Below are 17,079 nucleotides of genomic sequence, written 5' to 3'. Positions count from 1 at the left end.
TCTGCCAAAAGATGTCACTGCAAAATGTCAGCAGCAACTTACCAGCAAAAAGTGACCTACTGTTTAGCAGTGCAACCCTAAATGCATGCAATTGCTGCCACACCAAAACTTCAAGTCTGCAGCATCTACAGATCTCACCCAGCAAGCTGCAATTGGTGAGATAGGGAGGAAGGGGCCCTCAATAGTGAGCTCATAATTAAGAAACAGACCAAGTTCAAGAAGAGAGAATCTGAATGTGCAGTAGGACTAACTGTATAACTCAAAGTGTCCTAGATGACCTAATTAGACATGAAAGATCCTTCACACTGAAAATTCAAAACAACTTGTTCCATTCAGAGCAGAGAAATTTACACCCAAGCATACTGTGAGCTCTCTGACCAGAAGACGGCTTGACTGCTGTTACAAGATGCACCCTGGTGCACAGCAAAACATGGATTTCAGCATGCTTATGATCCCTGTTTCTCATGAAGGGAAAGACACACCAACACTGCTCACAATGCTGCCACAGAACACCACTTCTTTAAGGTCTACTAGCTCTGACTGTATGACTCAGAAGTACTTCCCAAATCAGGAATTGCTCTACATTTTCAACAATAAGAGCTCTTCCCTCAGTTTAATATAATCACCAATCCTACAGCAGTCTTTCATGACCCATTCTATTATCCTCTCCCAGACAGAACAGACTCACTGTGTGCCTCTACCAGCTCATTCTGCATATTGTAAGGTACAAGGGGATCTGGCAGCTCAGAGAAGAAGCTTTTCATTGCCCCAGCCACTGCATTCACTGTGAAGTCTTTCTCCACCAAGTCCAGGTTGTGATCTGAAAGGGAAGAAATGTTTGTCAAGGCAATTGCCATCCAAGCATGAAAGCAAGATGAAGCAACAATGGAGGGATAAGTTAAAGGGAAATGTATTCCAAGCATCTATCTCCATCTTGGCTCCACATGCCAAATCCAGAGCCTCCGTACGTATCCTGTCATTTAGCCACAGCATCCTAAAACTGGTAATATACAATGGGAGGGAGGAAGGAGGGAAGAAAAAATACAGAATGGCCAAGCCAGTGGCACAGCAAAGAAGACTGGCCTTCCACATTAAACACAGGAATGTCATCAGAACAAAACCATCTAACACCTATGTGCAAATTTCCTTCAGTTAGTCACCTTTACCTTTTATCTAACTCCTGTTACTCTAACTTATCTGCGTGTTCCACCTCCACTTACCCCCTTTGCTGTCTATTATGTTTTAATATGTATTCTGTTAACATTGTAAGTAGTACATTATGGCGCTTATTTTCAAAGCATATGGACATCCCAAAATGCTGAATGAAATGGAAGTCTATGTGCTTAACACATCCAAAACCCAATTTTGCAAAGGCAGGATTTGAATTCCAACACTGCCATAAGTCCAAATAGCAAGGAGGGCCCAAAATCACGACATCCAACAGCGATTACCAAAGTGGAAGAAACGTCTAAGTCTAAAAAGAAGGATATCCTTATTTAGACCTATTTCAGGAACGTCCAGGTACTAAAGGACACCCCGAATGAGCTGCTGTCCACTGGAAGGATTAATGCATGACACCTCCTTAATATCCCAGTAGTTACTGTCCCCTTCCCTCATCCATAAAAGTGACAATGGAAAGGGAAACTAGGATCCTTAACATCAGGTACGATGGGCATTCTTAAAGCAGGAAGCAAGTTTGAGAAGTAGCCTAGTGGTTAGTGCAAGGGACCCAGGTTCAAATCCCACTTCAACTCTTAATTTGTTTTATTGTGAGTCCTCCAGGAACAGAAAAATACTTATTTTACCTAAATATATAAGCCACCTGCAAGTTTGGGTATTCTGTTTCTGGAGGGCTCACAATTACATAATAAGAATAAAAGTGGGATTTGAACCTAGATCAATGTATTTCCTGCTCAAAAATACATGTGAGATGGACATCTGTTTTGGATGCCCTTTCGGAAACGCCTCTCTAGATAATTTGTACTGTTTGAATACTTTTACTGTTGTAATTGCTTCTTGCTTATGGAGAAATTAAGACCTACCTGATAATTTTCTTTCCATTAGTTCTTCATAACATGTGGGTAGTTATGTCCATCAACCAGCAGGTGGAGATGGAAAACTTCGAACTGAGCTGTACTCAGTCAGCCAGCCCAGTTCTCCAGTATAGCGAAGATACTTACCTGTAGCAGGTGTTCACCGAGGACAGCAGGCTGCTTGATCTCACGACTGGGTCGATGCCCACGGCAGCCCAAAAACGGCAATTTTTCCCAAGCAAAAATAGGCAAAGCTTTGCCAGAGCCTTCCAAAGCGCGAGGCGCGTGCACACCGTGCATGTGCGACCATCTTCCCGCCCATCGCGCGAGAGTCCCGCTTCAGTTATATAAAAAAGCAATAACAAGAAGAAGAAGAACTCCAAAGGGGAGGTGGGAGGATTTGTGAGAACAATCAGCCTGCAGTCCTCAGAGAACACCTGCTGCAGGTATGTATCTTCGCTTTCTCAGAGGACAAGCAGGCTGCTTGTTCTCACGACTGGGGTATCCCAGGCTCACTCAAAACAACAAAGAAAGGTCAATTGGGCCTCGTAACGGCGAGGACATAACAAGGATTGACCTACGAACTAGAACATCTAACTCGAGAGTGCAGCCTGGAACAGAATAAAAATGGGCCTAGGGGGGTGGAGTTGGATTCTAAACCCCGAACAAATTCTGCAGCACCGACTGCCCAAACCGACTGTCGCGTCGGGTATCCTGCTGAAGGCAGTAATGAGATGTGAATGTGTGGATTGAAGACCACATTGCAGCCTTGCAAATCTCTTCAATAGAGGCTGACTTCAAGTGGGCCACAGACGCTGCCATGGCTCTAACACTGAGCCATGACATGACCCTCAAGAGTCAGCCCAGCTTGGGCATAAGTGAAGGAAATGCAATCTGCTAGCCAACTGGAAAGGGTGCATTTCCCGACTGCGACTCCCCTTCTGTTGGGATCAAAAGAAACAAACATTTGGGCGGACTGTCTGAAGGGGCTTCTTCGCTCCACGTAAAAGGCCTATGCTCTCTTACAGTCCAAGGTGTGCAACTGACGTTCAGCAGGGCGGGTATGAGGACGGGGAAAAAATGTTGGCAAGACAACTGACTGGTGCAGATGGAACTCCGACACCACCTTCGGCAAGAACTTAGGGTGAGTGCGGAGAACTACTCTGTTATGATGAAACTTGAGATAAGGAGCATGCACTACCAAGGCTTGACGCTCACTGACCCTACGAGCTGAAGTAACAGCCACCAAGAAAATGACCTTCCATGTCAAATACTTCAGATTGCAGGAATTCAGCAGCTCAAAAGAAGGCTTCATCAGCTAGGTGAGAACGACGTTGAGATCCCATGACACTGGTGGAGGTTTGACAGGGAGCTTCGACAGAAGCAAACCTCTCATGAAGCGAACAACTAAAGGCTGTCCAGAGATCGGTTTACCTTCCACATGACAATGAAAAGCACTAATTGCGCTAAGGTGAACTCTTACGGAGTTGGTCTTTAGACCAGACTCTGACAAATGTAGAAGGTATTCAAGCAGGGTCTGTGTAGGACAAGAGCGAGGATCTAGGGCCTTGCTATCACACCAGACGGCAAACCTCCTCCATTTGAAAAAGTAGCACTTCTTTGTGGAATCTTTCCTGGAAGCAAGCAAAACCCGGGAGACACCCTCAGAAAGACCCAAGGAAGTGAATTCTATGCTCTCAACATCCAGGCCATGAGAGCCAGAGGCTGGAGGTTGGGATGCAGAAGCGCCTCCTCGTTCTGAGGTATGAGGGTTGGAAAACAGTCCAATCTTCATGGTTCTTCGGAGGACAACTCCAGAAGAAGAAGGAACCAAATCTGACGCGGCCAGAAGGGAGCAATCAGAATCATGGATCCACGGTCTTGCTTGAGTTTCAGCAAAGTGGAGGAGTGGCCTAGTGGTTCCCAACCAGAAGTATGGGAGGATATGGGTACAGAAGGCCCTTCCCCCAATGAAGGAGAAAGGCATCCAACATTAGTCTGTCGTGGGTTGAAGTCTGGAACAGAACTGAGGAACCTTGTGATTGATCTGAGTGGCAAATAGATCCACCGAGGGGGTGCCCCACTCTCGGAAGACCTTGCGTATGACACTCGAATTGAGAGACCACTCGTGAGGTTGCATGATCCTGCTCAGTCTGTCGGCCAGACTGTTGTTTACGCCTGCCTGATACGTGGCTTGAAAAACCATGCCGTGACGGCGAGTCCAAAGCCAGATCCAGACGGCTTCCCGACATGGGGGGCAAGATCCGGTGCCCCCCTGCTTGTTGATATAGTACATCGCAACCTGATTGTCTGTCTGAATTTGGATGATTTGATTGGACAGCTGATCTCTGAAAGCCTTTAGAGCGTTCCAGACTACTCGTAACTCCAGGAGATTGATCTGAAGACCTTTTTCCTGGAGGGATCAAACTCTTTGAGTGTGAAGCCCATCGACATGAGCTCCCCACCCCAGGAGGGATGCATCCGTTGTCAGCACTTTTTGTGGCTGAGGAATTTGAAATGGATGTCCCAAGGTCAAATTTGATCGAACTGTCCACCACTGAAGGGAATTGTGAAAATCGGTGGACAGCTGGATCGCATCCTCTAGATCCCCTGCAGCTTGATACCACTGGGAAGCTAGGGTCCATTGAGCTGATCTCATGTAAGACGGGTCAAAGGTGTCATATGAACTGTGGAGGCCATATGGCCTAGAAGTCTCAACATCTGCCGAGCTGTGATCTGCTGAGACGCTCTGGCCATGGAAACTAGAGACAGAAGATTGTCTGCTCTCGCCTCCGGAAGACAGGCATGAGCCGTCTGTGAGTTCAGCAGAGCTCCTATGAATTCTAGTTTTTGAACTGGAAGAAGATGGGACTTTGGGTAATTTTATAACAACCCGAGTAGCTGCAGGAGTTGAATAGTCATCTGCACGGACTGTAGAGCTCCTGCCTCCGAGGTGTTCTTCACCAGCCAATCGTCGAGATAAGGGAACACATGCACCCCCCAGTCTGCGTAGCGATGCTGCAACTACTGCCAGGCATTTTGTAAGACCCTGGGGCCAGATGCCAGACCAAAGGGCAGCACACAATACTGGAAGTGCTGCCCTCCCAGACAAAATCGAAGATACCTCCTGTGAGCTGGAAGTATCGGCATGTGTGTATAAGCATCCTTAAGGTCCAGAGAGCAAAGCCAATCATTTTTCTGAATCATGGGAAGAACGGTGCACAGGGAAACAATCCTGAACTTCTCTCGGACCAGGAATTTGTTCAGGGCACTTAGGTCTAGGATGGGACACATCCCCCCTATTTTCTTTTGCACAAGGAAGTACCTGGAATAGAATCCCAGTCCTTCTTGCCCTGGTGGAACGGGCTCGACCACATTGGCGCTGAGAAGGGCAGAGAGTTCCTCTGCAAGTACCTACCTGTGCTGGAAGCTGAAGGACTGAGCTCCCGGTGGGCAATTTGGAGGTGTGGAGATCAAATTGAGGGAGTATCCTAGCCGGACTATTTGAAGAACCCACCGATCAGAGGTTATGAGAGGCCAACGCTGGTGAAAAAATTTTAACCTCCCTCCGACTGGTATATGCGTCCGGCACGGACACTTTTATGGCAGCTATGCTCAGCTGGAGCCAGTCAAAAGCCCGTCCCTTGCTTTTGCTGGGGAGCCACAGGGGCCTGCTTTGGCGCACGCTGTTGACGTGAACGAGCGCGCTGGGAATGAGCCTGAGAAGGATGTCGAGAAGGAGGATTGTACCTACGCCTGTTATAGGCATAGGGAGCATTCTTCCTTCCCCAGACAAATCATCAACTAGTTGAGGTAGAGGCAGAAGGTGCCCGGCGGGAGAGATTGTCCATAGCTGTTTCCCGCTGCGTGATCTGATCGACCACCTGCTCGACTTTCCTCGCTGCATCTCAAGAAAGAATATAGAAACTGGAAAAAGGTGCAGCGAAAGGCGACAAAAAATGATAGCGGGGATGGACGAACTTCCCTATAAGAGAAGACTAAGGAGGCTAGGGTTTTTCTGCTTGGAGAAAGAGACGGCTGAGGGGAGACATGATAGAGGTATATAAAATAATGAGTGGAGTGGAACAGGTGGATGTGAAGCGTCTGCTCACGCTTTCCAAAAATACTAGGACTAGGGGGCATGCGATGAAACTACAGTGTAGTAAATTTAAAACAAATAGGAGAAAATCTTCTTCACACCGACGCATAATTAAACTCTGAATTCGTTGCCGGAGAACGTAGTGAAGGCGGTTAGCTTGGTAGAGTTTAAAAAGGGGTTGGACGGTTTCCTAAAGGACAAGTCTATAGACCGCTACTAAATGGACTTCGGAAAAAATCCACAATTTCGGGAATAACTTGTATAAAATGTTTGTACTTTTGGGAGCTTGCCAGGTGCCCTTGACCTGGATTGGCTGCTGTTGGGGACAGGATGCTGGGCTCGATGGACCTTTGGTCTTTTCCCAGTATGGCATTACTTATGTGTTTATTATTTATTTATTATATTTGTATCCCGCACTTTCCACTAAAAGCAGGCTCAATGCGGCTTACATAGTAATAGGTAACACAGAATTTTGTTATGTAAAGTAGGAAATTAAGTATAACATAATAGAAGGATGGATGGGTAGTAAATGGATGTTTAAAATGTTATCCCCCCGGCAAGGGACATCCGCAAGCCGCTGCTGGGTCCGACTGTCCAGGTCAGAGGCACGCAGCCATGAGAGTCTGTGCATCACTATACCTTGGGCAGCGGTTCTGGATGCAACATCAAAAGAATCGTAAGCACTCTGGTCAGGAATTTACGACACGCCTTCTGCTGCCTGACCACCTCCTGAAAAGGCTTGGCCTGCTCCAGAGGAAGCTTATCAACTAAGTCCGCCAGTTGCTTCACTGTGTTCCGCAAGTGAATGCTCGTGTAGAGCTGGTAGGATTGAATCTTGGCCACAAGCATAGAGGACTGGTAGGCCTTTCTCCCAAAAGAATCCAGGGTTCTAGATTCTCGTCCCGGGGGCGCCGAAGCAAAATCTCTAGAACTCCTGGCTCTCTTGAGAGCGGAATCCAAAAACAAAGAGTCGTGAGGTAATTGCGATATTGGGACTCAGCTTTTTTGGGGATGGTGGGATTACTTAGAGGTTTCATCCAGTTCCTTAGAAGGGTCTCCTTAAGGACACTATGCAAAGGAGCCATGGATGACTCCTTAGGTGGCGAAGGATAGTCAAGGACCTCGAGCATCTCAGTCCTGGGCACATCCTCAGATACCACAGGGAAGGGAATAGCCACAGACATTTCCCGGACAAATGATGAGAAAGAAAGACTCTCCGGGGGAGAAAGCTTCCTTTCTGGAGGAGTAGGATCAGAGGGAAGACCACAAGACTCCTCAGAAGAGAAATACCTGGGATCTTGCCCTTCATCCCACGAGGCATCCTCATCAGTATCGGACAAGAGTTCCTTAACTGCAGTCCAAAATCGGGCCCGTCTCGACGGCGATGCCAAAAAGTCGACTCCCATTCCGGCGGTGGTGAAGCTCACTCCAGCGATGTCGACGGGGAGTCGACCTGGGTGGCAGCGGACACAGATGCCGCAGGCGGTACCGGCGTCGGAGACCTCATCACATGCATAGAACCAAGTTGCCACTTCATCGACCGAAGCTGAGGGCACACGCACCCCGGTACCGGAGTAGACTGTCACAGCAACCCCTCCAGAAGACCTGGAAGAATGGCTTGGATGCGCTCGTCTAGAGTCGCTGTCGAGCAAGGCTGTGGGGTCGGTGCAGGAACCGGCATCAGAACCCGTGGAGGTTGAGGAGGCGGTACCTGGCTGTCAGGAGACCGACGCACCGACACCTCTTGTATGGAGGGCGAGAGATCCTCCCGGCGTTGGTGCTTCACGGGTGCCGAATCCTTCGATGCCCTGGAGCTCCCGGTATCGTGCCTAGAAGAAGATCGATGACGATGCTTCATAGCCTTTGCTCGATGCACGTCATCAATATCAATACTCCTCGGTACCGACGAGGACGTGGAATCCACGCGCCTCCTCGGGGTCAGGTCCGAGAGTGGTCGGTCCTGGTGGGCCTGCACAGCAGGAGTCTTCGAGACAGGTGGAGCCCCACTCGACGGCTCACTGCTCCCAGCGTGTGAAGGTCTCCGGACAGCCATTACCTGCGCTCCTGAGGTCGATGCGATCCCCGGTGCCGACGTCAAGGAACCGGACAAAGCTCCGAAAAGTCGGTCCCGAAGAGCTTGTCTTGACATCTGCGTCCGCTTTTTCAAGCTAAGACACAACTTACATGCGTCTGGGCGATGGTTGGGCCCAAGGCACTGAAGACACCACGCATGGGGGTCAGTACCTGAGATCGTCCGGTTGCACCAAGTACACTTCTTGAAGCCGCTGGGAGTCCTCGATGACATGGACGGAAAAATAGTGGCAGCGAAGTCAAAATTCTCGATGGTGCCAAAAGTACAGGGCACAAAAATGAGAAGCCGCGTATGACGGAAGTGAAAGAAAACTTAAGAGGACAAAAACTAGAAATAAAGGAAGTTTTTTTTTTTTTTAATTTGAAGGAAACAGAGTAATAGAAAGAAAAAGGGACTAAGAAACAACGGAGCAAAGCTCAAAAAACGAAGGCTCTTCATTGGCTGAAACGGAGAGACGGACAAGCAGCCACTCTCCACCACGGAAAAGAAAAAACTGAAGCAGGACTCTCGTGCGACGGGCGGGAAGATGGCGTGCATGCACGATGCACGCACCTGTTTGCTTGGGAAAAATTGCAGTTTTTGGGCTGCCCGTGGACGTCGACCCTGTCGTGAGAACAATCAGCCTACTTGTCCTCGGAGATTATCTAAACAAGCAGAAGGAATATACTAAACAACCTCTACAACAACTTTAAAGGATGCCAACAACCGGACTCCTGGAAGGTTCCTGGAGTCCTCTGAGAGAGACAAGAATGCGACAACCCGTGTACAAGTCAGAAATGCACGCCCCAGAAACAGGACCAAGGGTGGGCTCCTGGAATAGTGTGAAGAACTAATAGAAAGAAAATTATCAGGCAAGTCCTAATTTTTCCTTGAGTGGCCTAGTGGTTAGAGCACCGGTCTTGAAATCCAGAGTTGGCCGGTTTCAAAATCCCACTGGCTGCTCCTTGTGATCTTTGGCAAGTCACTTAACCCTCCATTGCCTTAGGTACAAACTTAGATTGTGAGCCCTCCTGGGACGAGAAATATCCAGTGTACCTGAAGTGTAACTCACCTTGAGCTACTACTGAAAAAGATGCGAGCAAAATCCAAATAAAATAATAATAATAAATTATGTTGCTTCCTACTACTCCAGGACATGTGGGATATCCAAAAGCGAACCCGGCTCTGCCACCTGGAGAACCAACATCCTGAATGCCCCCTCCGAACGGCACATTATTATTCTGAGAAGCCCAGAAAATATATTGTCGCTGCCCTGCAAACATCCACCGGGCTAACGAGGCAGAGCCACCCAGGAGGACGCCAACCACCAAGTAGCAAGCCGAAGAGAGTGTCCCTACCAACCACAAGTACATAAGTAATGCCTCACTGGGAGAAGACCAAGGGTCCATCGAGCCCAGCATCCTGTCCACGACAGCGGCCAAATGGCCATGGTGGCCAAGGACGCCCCAAGATCCAACATCTGTCACCCCCAAAAGGGCTGAACAGAGGAGTCAAACACCGGAAAGAAAGAAAAAAGACTCTTGACGGATGCCCAGAAGCCTCAGAAAGGCGAACACATCCCTCCCCTGGCGAAACGCCAGAGGATACACTGGACCAGCACATGCAAAAGAAGAGGTACGGTCTGAACCGATACCTCAGCCCCTGACAAAAGTGGAACAGGTCCCAGAACTACAGCACCTAAAACTCCACACTCCAGTGCACCGAGGAAAGATTCATCAGAAACACTGTCTGCAATGTGTGAACCATCACGTTGGCCATCCGGCGGGGTCTAAAGGGCAGGAACAGCAGAGTCCCGCAGCACAAGGCAGAGAGACCACACTGAACAGGAAGCCCAAAATGAGTGCCAAAGGCAACCCACCTCCGCATGAAAAACCAAGGATGAGGAGAAGCAAGGAACCATGCCCTGCACTGTGCTCCAGCCCCCAAACGTACGCCACACCTGAGCAAATGCCGAGGAAGGTGAGTGCCCACGGCCTGCAGCCGAAAAGCCAGAATGGACTCGGAGCCCCTTAAAGATACAAATCTACCAAACGTAGCTGAATGCAAGGACTTCCTCCAACTCTGGGAGCTCCATTGGCCAAAATACAACCCACCCATGTCAAAGGACACGCACTAGACATCATTACCCACAAATTCTCACCAGAGCTAAATATCACACTAAAAGATATAAAATGGACAGCCATACCATGGTCTGATCACTACAAAGCACACCTCACCCTTCATTGGCGAAAGAAAAATTCTCATCAAAAAACAAGATCAACTAACCTACACCAGGAGAGGCAAAATAGACCCACAAAGATTTTGGCAACAACTCTATATCAAAGAATGGACAGCACCAACAGAGTCTATCCAATTCCTTCAGGATTGGGGAGAACAGATGCAGAAGCACACTAGACCACATAGCACCACTTCAAACCAGAACCTCACATAGGAAAAAAAAAACTCAATACCATGGTTTAATGAAGAACTCAAAGAATTAAAAACAAAAGTCAGAAGACTAGAATGTGCCTGGAACAAGAAAAAAAGATGATTCTACATTCAATGATTGGAAACAATACAAAGAAAATACAAATACTCCATTAGACAAACTAAAAGATCTTACTATAAAACCAAAATCGGACCAGGCTACAAAGACACACACAAACTCTTCCAACTTGTGAATACATTAATGAATACCACCCCGGTCACTTCTAACAACACAGACACTCCATCAGCAGACAACCTGGCGCATTACTTCAAAGAAAAAATTATAAAGCTACGACTCACAATACCCATCAACACAACTGATTACGCAAAACTCCTTGAATGCCTAGACCCAACACCCGGGGAATACCCAGCAGACCGATTCTGGACTAACTTTGACGTACTATTGATTGACAACATCTCCCAGCTGCTAAAAAAAACTACGCCAAATCACAATGCAAACTAGACATTTGCCCTAGCTATCTTATAAGATCCGCCCCTCAACAATTCAAAACAGACGTCACGAAATACATGAATTACATGCTACAAAATGGTCTCTTCCCAAAAGACAAAGGAAACATCCTACTCACATCTTTACCTAAAGACGTAAAGAAATCCACAAGCGACCTAACCAATTATCGCCCTGTAGCATCGATCCCATTGATAACCAAACTTATGGAAGGTGCAGTAACGAAACAGATTCACAAACTACCTTAACAATCACTCAATTCTGCATAAATCTCAATCAGGATTTAGAGCGAACTACAGTACCGAAACAGCACTAGTAACTTTAATGAATAAATTTAAACAAATAATTGCAACTGGCAACAACATACTCCTTCTGCAATTTGACATGTCCAGTGTCTTCGATATGGTCAACCATGGAATACTACTGCACATCCTAGAATACTTCGGAGTGGGAGGTAATGTACTCAATTGGTTCAGAGGATTCTTGACAACAAGATCATACCAAGTAACAACTACAGCAGTGACATCAGCCCCATGGACACCTGAATGGGGAGTTCCCCAAGGATCCCCCTCTCGCCAACCCTCTTAACCTAATGATGGTACCTCTAGCCAAGCTCCTGGACAATCTAAATCTCAACCCATACATATATGCAGATGGTGTCACGATATACATCCCATTTAAACACGATCTAAAAGAAATCTCAAACGAGATTAACCAAAGCTTCCAGATTATGCACTCATGGGCGGACGCATTTCAGTTGAAACTCAAATGCAGAGAAAACACAATGCCTTATACTTACCTCACAACGTAACACAAATAAATTCCTCACCATAACCACTCCAAACCTCTCCCTCCCCGTCTCTAACACTCTGAAAATTCTTGGAGTGACCATCGATAGAAATCTCACACTTGAAAACCACGTGAAGATTACAACCAAGAAAATGTCCACTCCATGTGGAAACTCAAAGAGGTAAAACCTTATTTCCCAAGAGCCATTTTCGAACCCTAGTACAATCAATGGTACTACGTCACCTGGACTACTGCAATGCCCTTTACGCTGGCTGCAAAGAACAGACTATTAAGAAACTCCAAACCGCCCAAAATACTGCAGCCAGACCCATATTTGGAAGGTCAAAATATGAAAGTGCAAAACCCCTACTTGAGAAACTAAACTGGCTCCCACTTAACGAACGGATCACCTTCAAAATCTGCACGATTGTTCATAAAATCATTCATGGAGACGCCCCGTCTTACATGCTGGACCTCGTGGACCTCCCACCTAGAAATGCCAAAAGATCCGCCCGTACTTTCCTTAATCTACATTTCCCCAGCTGCAAGGGATTGAAATACAAACTAACACATGCATCCAGCTTTTCCTATATGAGCACGCAGATGTGGAATACTCTTCCAAACCACTTGAAAACAATTAACGAAATAACAAACTTTCTCGCTAAAAACTTATCTCTTCACCAAAGCCTACCACGAAACCTATAACTAACCACAACACATCAATACTTCCCCAACACTTTGATCGTCTTTCTATTATTGCTTGAGTAGATAGAATATTAGCCTTACTATTACTGTTATCTTTGTATTACCAAATGTATTTCTGTACCCTGAAATGGCGATGCCATGACAGGTTTTGTAAGCCACATTGAGCCTGCAAATAGGTGGGAAAATGTGGGATACAAGTGCAATAAATAAATAAATAAGATAGGTACTAAGGGAGCGTTTCAAAATGGGGGCACGCCAGTTCATGGATGAAACCTCTCGACGACAACGACGACAGCGAATAACAAGTTATACCTTTAACATTATGCCGCATACAAAGCGTAAAGGAGCGGTAAAGACCGGACCTCATCGGTCAGGACCTCTTCTCCTTCGCAGCCATCAATCGAGATGGTTCACCGTGTGAATGCCAGAACTATTAGCCGGGAGCTGTCCTGCTGTCTCTTTGTTGGGAGAACTACGAGAATTGGGATTTGATGTTACTCTTTCGCCCCGGCAACCCCACGTACCGTCTCTGCCCGAAGGTCTTCTCTCTCCTGTTGGGACGCCCGAACCAGAAGTGGTCGAGGTAGTATCCCAAGTTAGAGGTCAGGAATGGAGTCGAATCGACGGAGGTCTGAAATTGCTGGGTTTTCAAACCCATAGAGTTTCCTTGGTAAAACCTGAGACTGTTACCCTTGAGAGCATATGGGAAGCTCTCCAACAACTAGATACGAAGATTTCTAACGCAACTGATGGTATGGCAACACTCGTGAGTACTGTGGACAATCTTTCTAAATCTATAGATACCACAAAAACTGACTCTAAAAAATCAAATGGATCAATTTAAAAAGAAGTGGAAAAATTCCAAGGAACTTCTAATGCGATTATAAAAGATAATACAGCAATTCATAGGAAGCTTGAACAATTGGAAAATTATAACCGCAGATTGAATTGCGTTTTTTAAATTTTCCACAAACTGTTGGATTTTCACCTTAGACGCATTTAAAAGATACTTAATAGAGGTTTTGAAATATTCCCCAGAACTTATTCCTCCGATAAATAAAATCTACTATCTTCCACAAAAAAAGAAAAGTGAACCAGGAATGGATATGGAGTCACAAAAAGAAAAGAAAGGACAAAGCTTGAATTTAACTGAAATCTTAGAGTCCTCTTTAAATGAGGACTCTGAAAGAACTACTTTAATTGTTTCTTTTATTTTTGAACAGGATTTTGGAAGCAGTTTAAACGATTATTCTTTAGAAATGCACAGTCCCTGTTTTGTGGGGCGAAAATATGGATGTACTCAGATGTTGCCAGACAGACCCAGGAAAGAAGAAGGGCATTTTTAGCCATAAGAAAAGAGGTCTTAGAAATAGGTGCCTCCTTTTACCCTGAAACTACCCCTGTAAATGTGTGATAAAGTATTTGGGGCTTAAATATATCTTCTTCAATCCTGAGCATTTAAAACATTTGTGAATTCTAAGAAATTGTTGGCAACCTAGTATCTAAATGGGGTTAATTGAATTTGAATTTCTGGATTGGTGTATAAAGCTATATGCTGGTTTAATTTCTACTTAAAGTTTTCTTTCTCCTGGAATAATATGAAACTCCCCCTACAATAATTGTGGTCTAAAGAAGATTGTTACAATATGCCTAGAAAAATTTATCTGTTAAATTATATGCTTATCTGTATTTCTGACAAGTGATTTCACTTGAATTGTAAATTTAAAAATTACAATAAAATAAATAAACAAAGTGGGAGCTAAACCCATAACATCGTTCAAAGGTACGAACTATAACCACAAGGCCAGGGCTCTATACCACTCATATCCAACCAAGCCCTACCAACGGCTAGGCCACAAGACTAACAAGGAAGGGATCTACCAAGAGGACCAGTCCCAACCAAAGCAGGCCCCGAATCTGAGGAAGACCAGGTGAAACACCAACCCAACAACCACACCAGCTGAGTAGCAAGGCCGGGGCAGTCAGAATGTGGCGACCAAGACCCCTGTCCCTCTGTGACGAGCCATGTGCCACTACGGACAGCCTAACAAAGGAAAAAGAAGAAACAGGAGCTCCACATCCTGCCCCCGCTGAAAAGGCCATAGCTGGACCTAAAACCCTGGTCCTGTCAGCGATGAAAAAAAACTGCGGAACCTTGGCATGCACCTAAGTGCTAAGAGAGGGAACTCGGGAACCCCCTGGCGAGCCATAAGGAGCTGAAAGACCTTGGCAGACACTCCCCCATGCCAGCCCGAAGGAGGGGCCACCAAAGAGTCTGCCACCCCATTACAGGCCCTCTCAAACATGTGCCTCAGACAGTCAAAGAAGAGGCCCCACTGCCCAGGCCAGCAGCAGCCTAGCCCCTAAGGCCAATGGAGTGCAGCACTCAACTTATCATACACTACTAAGCCCAACTTTACATGGTTTTACTACTGTTTTATTAAAATTCTATTAACTTTGTATTTCAAATTACTATGTAAGCCGCATTGTGCCTGCATTGTGTGGGTAATGCGCGGCGTACAAATGTAATAATAATAATAAGCAGAATGGCCTGCAACTCCGATGAAAAAGGCCTGCCATAGCAACCTCCTGGGCTTCACGGTTACGGCTGTCTCCTTTGCGGAGTGGCAGACGCCTCCTGGGCTTCACAACTACAATAGTCTCCTCTCTTTACAGTAGCAGTTACTCTGAACTTCACAGACCGGCAGTCTCCTCTCTTCAGGGCTGTAGATGCACACAGCAAAGGGAAGCCTAGAATAGAGAACATTTCTACGCCACCAAGCCAGCAGGAAACCACTGACCCCCGCAGTGCCCACCAAAGAAGCAACCAAGGTACCATTTTTTTTTTTTTTACAAACCACTGAAGTGGAAGCTCAGCCCATGAACGCTCGTCAACCGCGGTTCCAAAGCAGAATTGCACCTCCCCCTCACTTTCACCTCAAAGGCATCTCTCAGCTCAGCCTCCACGACCGGGGGCTGTCCTGTGGCTGCACTCGAGCACTATCCTGCACTGCCTGCTCCATGTCCCAGGAGCAGCTGCAATGAAAAGAGCCCATCATCAGCCCTCTCTCTTAGCTTTAGCTGGCATCTTCTTTTTTTTTGTTTCCCCACCCAACTTTAAAGCTGTTGGTGTCAGGAAGCACTAGAGAGCAGAGGGAAAGTAAGAGCACAGGTTTCCACAGGGAACAGGGATAGGGATCTGGCACCAACAGTTACGACCCCCACTAGACCGTTATTCGCTAAGCTTGACTGGGAGACCAGCTGACCAACTGGACCAGGAGCAGGATCTCAGAACCAAGATGTAAAACATGTCCATTCACCTGCTGGAGATAAGAAAGTACTGGAGAACTGGGCTGGCTGACTGAGTATATATGAGACAGCTCAGTTCTGAATTTTCTATCTCCACCTGTTGGTCAATGGACATAACTACTCACACATCCGAGAATAGCGGGAAGTACAAATTATACTTGCTATACACCTCCTTGGGTGAATGTCTTCAGAAAGGCAGAAAATAAATTCTAATAAATAAAATAAACACTCCTCTTAGCTTGCGAGGTACGATGGAGAAGTTTAATTATTTTAAAAAAACACATACAGCGGTCTTTTGTGACTTAGTTTTATGAAGAACAAAACCACACAATGTCTCCATTAAAAATACCGCAGGAGCTAGTGTCTTCAAAATATCAACCAACCTGTATATGGTCCTCAGCACCTGCATAGCCAACATGCGGAGGGAAATACAAGCTCTAGACTTCCACCTTCACACACACAGCAGATGGATGGACTATATAACCAGCCTGGTGTTTTTACTGCTGCAACTATCAGACCATAGTCCACGTTTTCCCAGCTGAACTAGCTCAGGATTTATTGCAGTACCTCAAAATAGATTAACATCCAGATACATTGCATCTGAGAGTGTACACAAAGGCAAGCTTCATTTGACCTACCACATATACTTGTCTATAAATCAATCTCATCTGTAAGTTGAGGGCAATTTGGGACTAAAAATGACCAAAAATGATGTGATTCCATGTATAAGTCAAGGACCCTCACCGCCAACAGGTTTTTCTCCCTGCCTAACTCACACTCACACAGAGCCAGCAATATCCTTCTCCCTGCTCCTCACGCCAGCATGGCTACCACCATAGATCCAGCATGCAGTCTCTGCTGCACCCCCCGCCAACAGACCCAGCACGTCTCTCCTTTTGCTCACCCTACACACACACAGACAGCATGTCCTCCTCTGCTGCACACCCCTCCCCTCCCACATGCCACAGGCAGGATTGTCCTGATTTTTCAGAACACAGCCAGCTTGCCACCCTTTATATACACCCAGGACACTGGTATCAGTCTGCTGCCACCCCCCCCCCCCCGCCAGACACACAGTGCCACTACTTGTTTTCTCTGCTGACCCCCTTTCAAATACATA

The 17,079-nt window shown here is 46.5% G+C and overlaps 1 protein-coding gene across 1 annotated transcript in view; it reads right to left on the bottom strand.

The window, feature by feature from the left end:
* The window catches only part of ARHGAP35 (Rho GTPase activating protein 35), a 132,286-nt gene that overhangs the window by 26,434 nt on the left and 88,773 nt on the right, over positions 1 to 17,079 (bottom strand). The window contains 1 exon segment of the mRNA XM_030219979.1: positions 689 to 820. Coding sequence (XP_030075839.1) covers positions 689 to 820 — 132 coding nt within the window.

This window comes from Microcaecilia unicolor, chromosome 11, assembly GCF_901765095.1.
Source record: "Microcaecilia unicolor chromosome 11, aMicUni1.1, whole genome shotgun sequence".
NCBI classification, from domain to species: Eukaryota; Metazoa; Chordata; class Amphibia; order Gymnophiona; family Siphonopidae; genus Microcaecilia; species Microcaecilia unicolor.
This window is presented reverse-complemented; position numbering and strand designations above follow the sequence as displayed.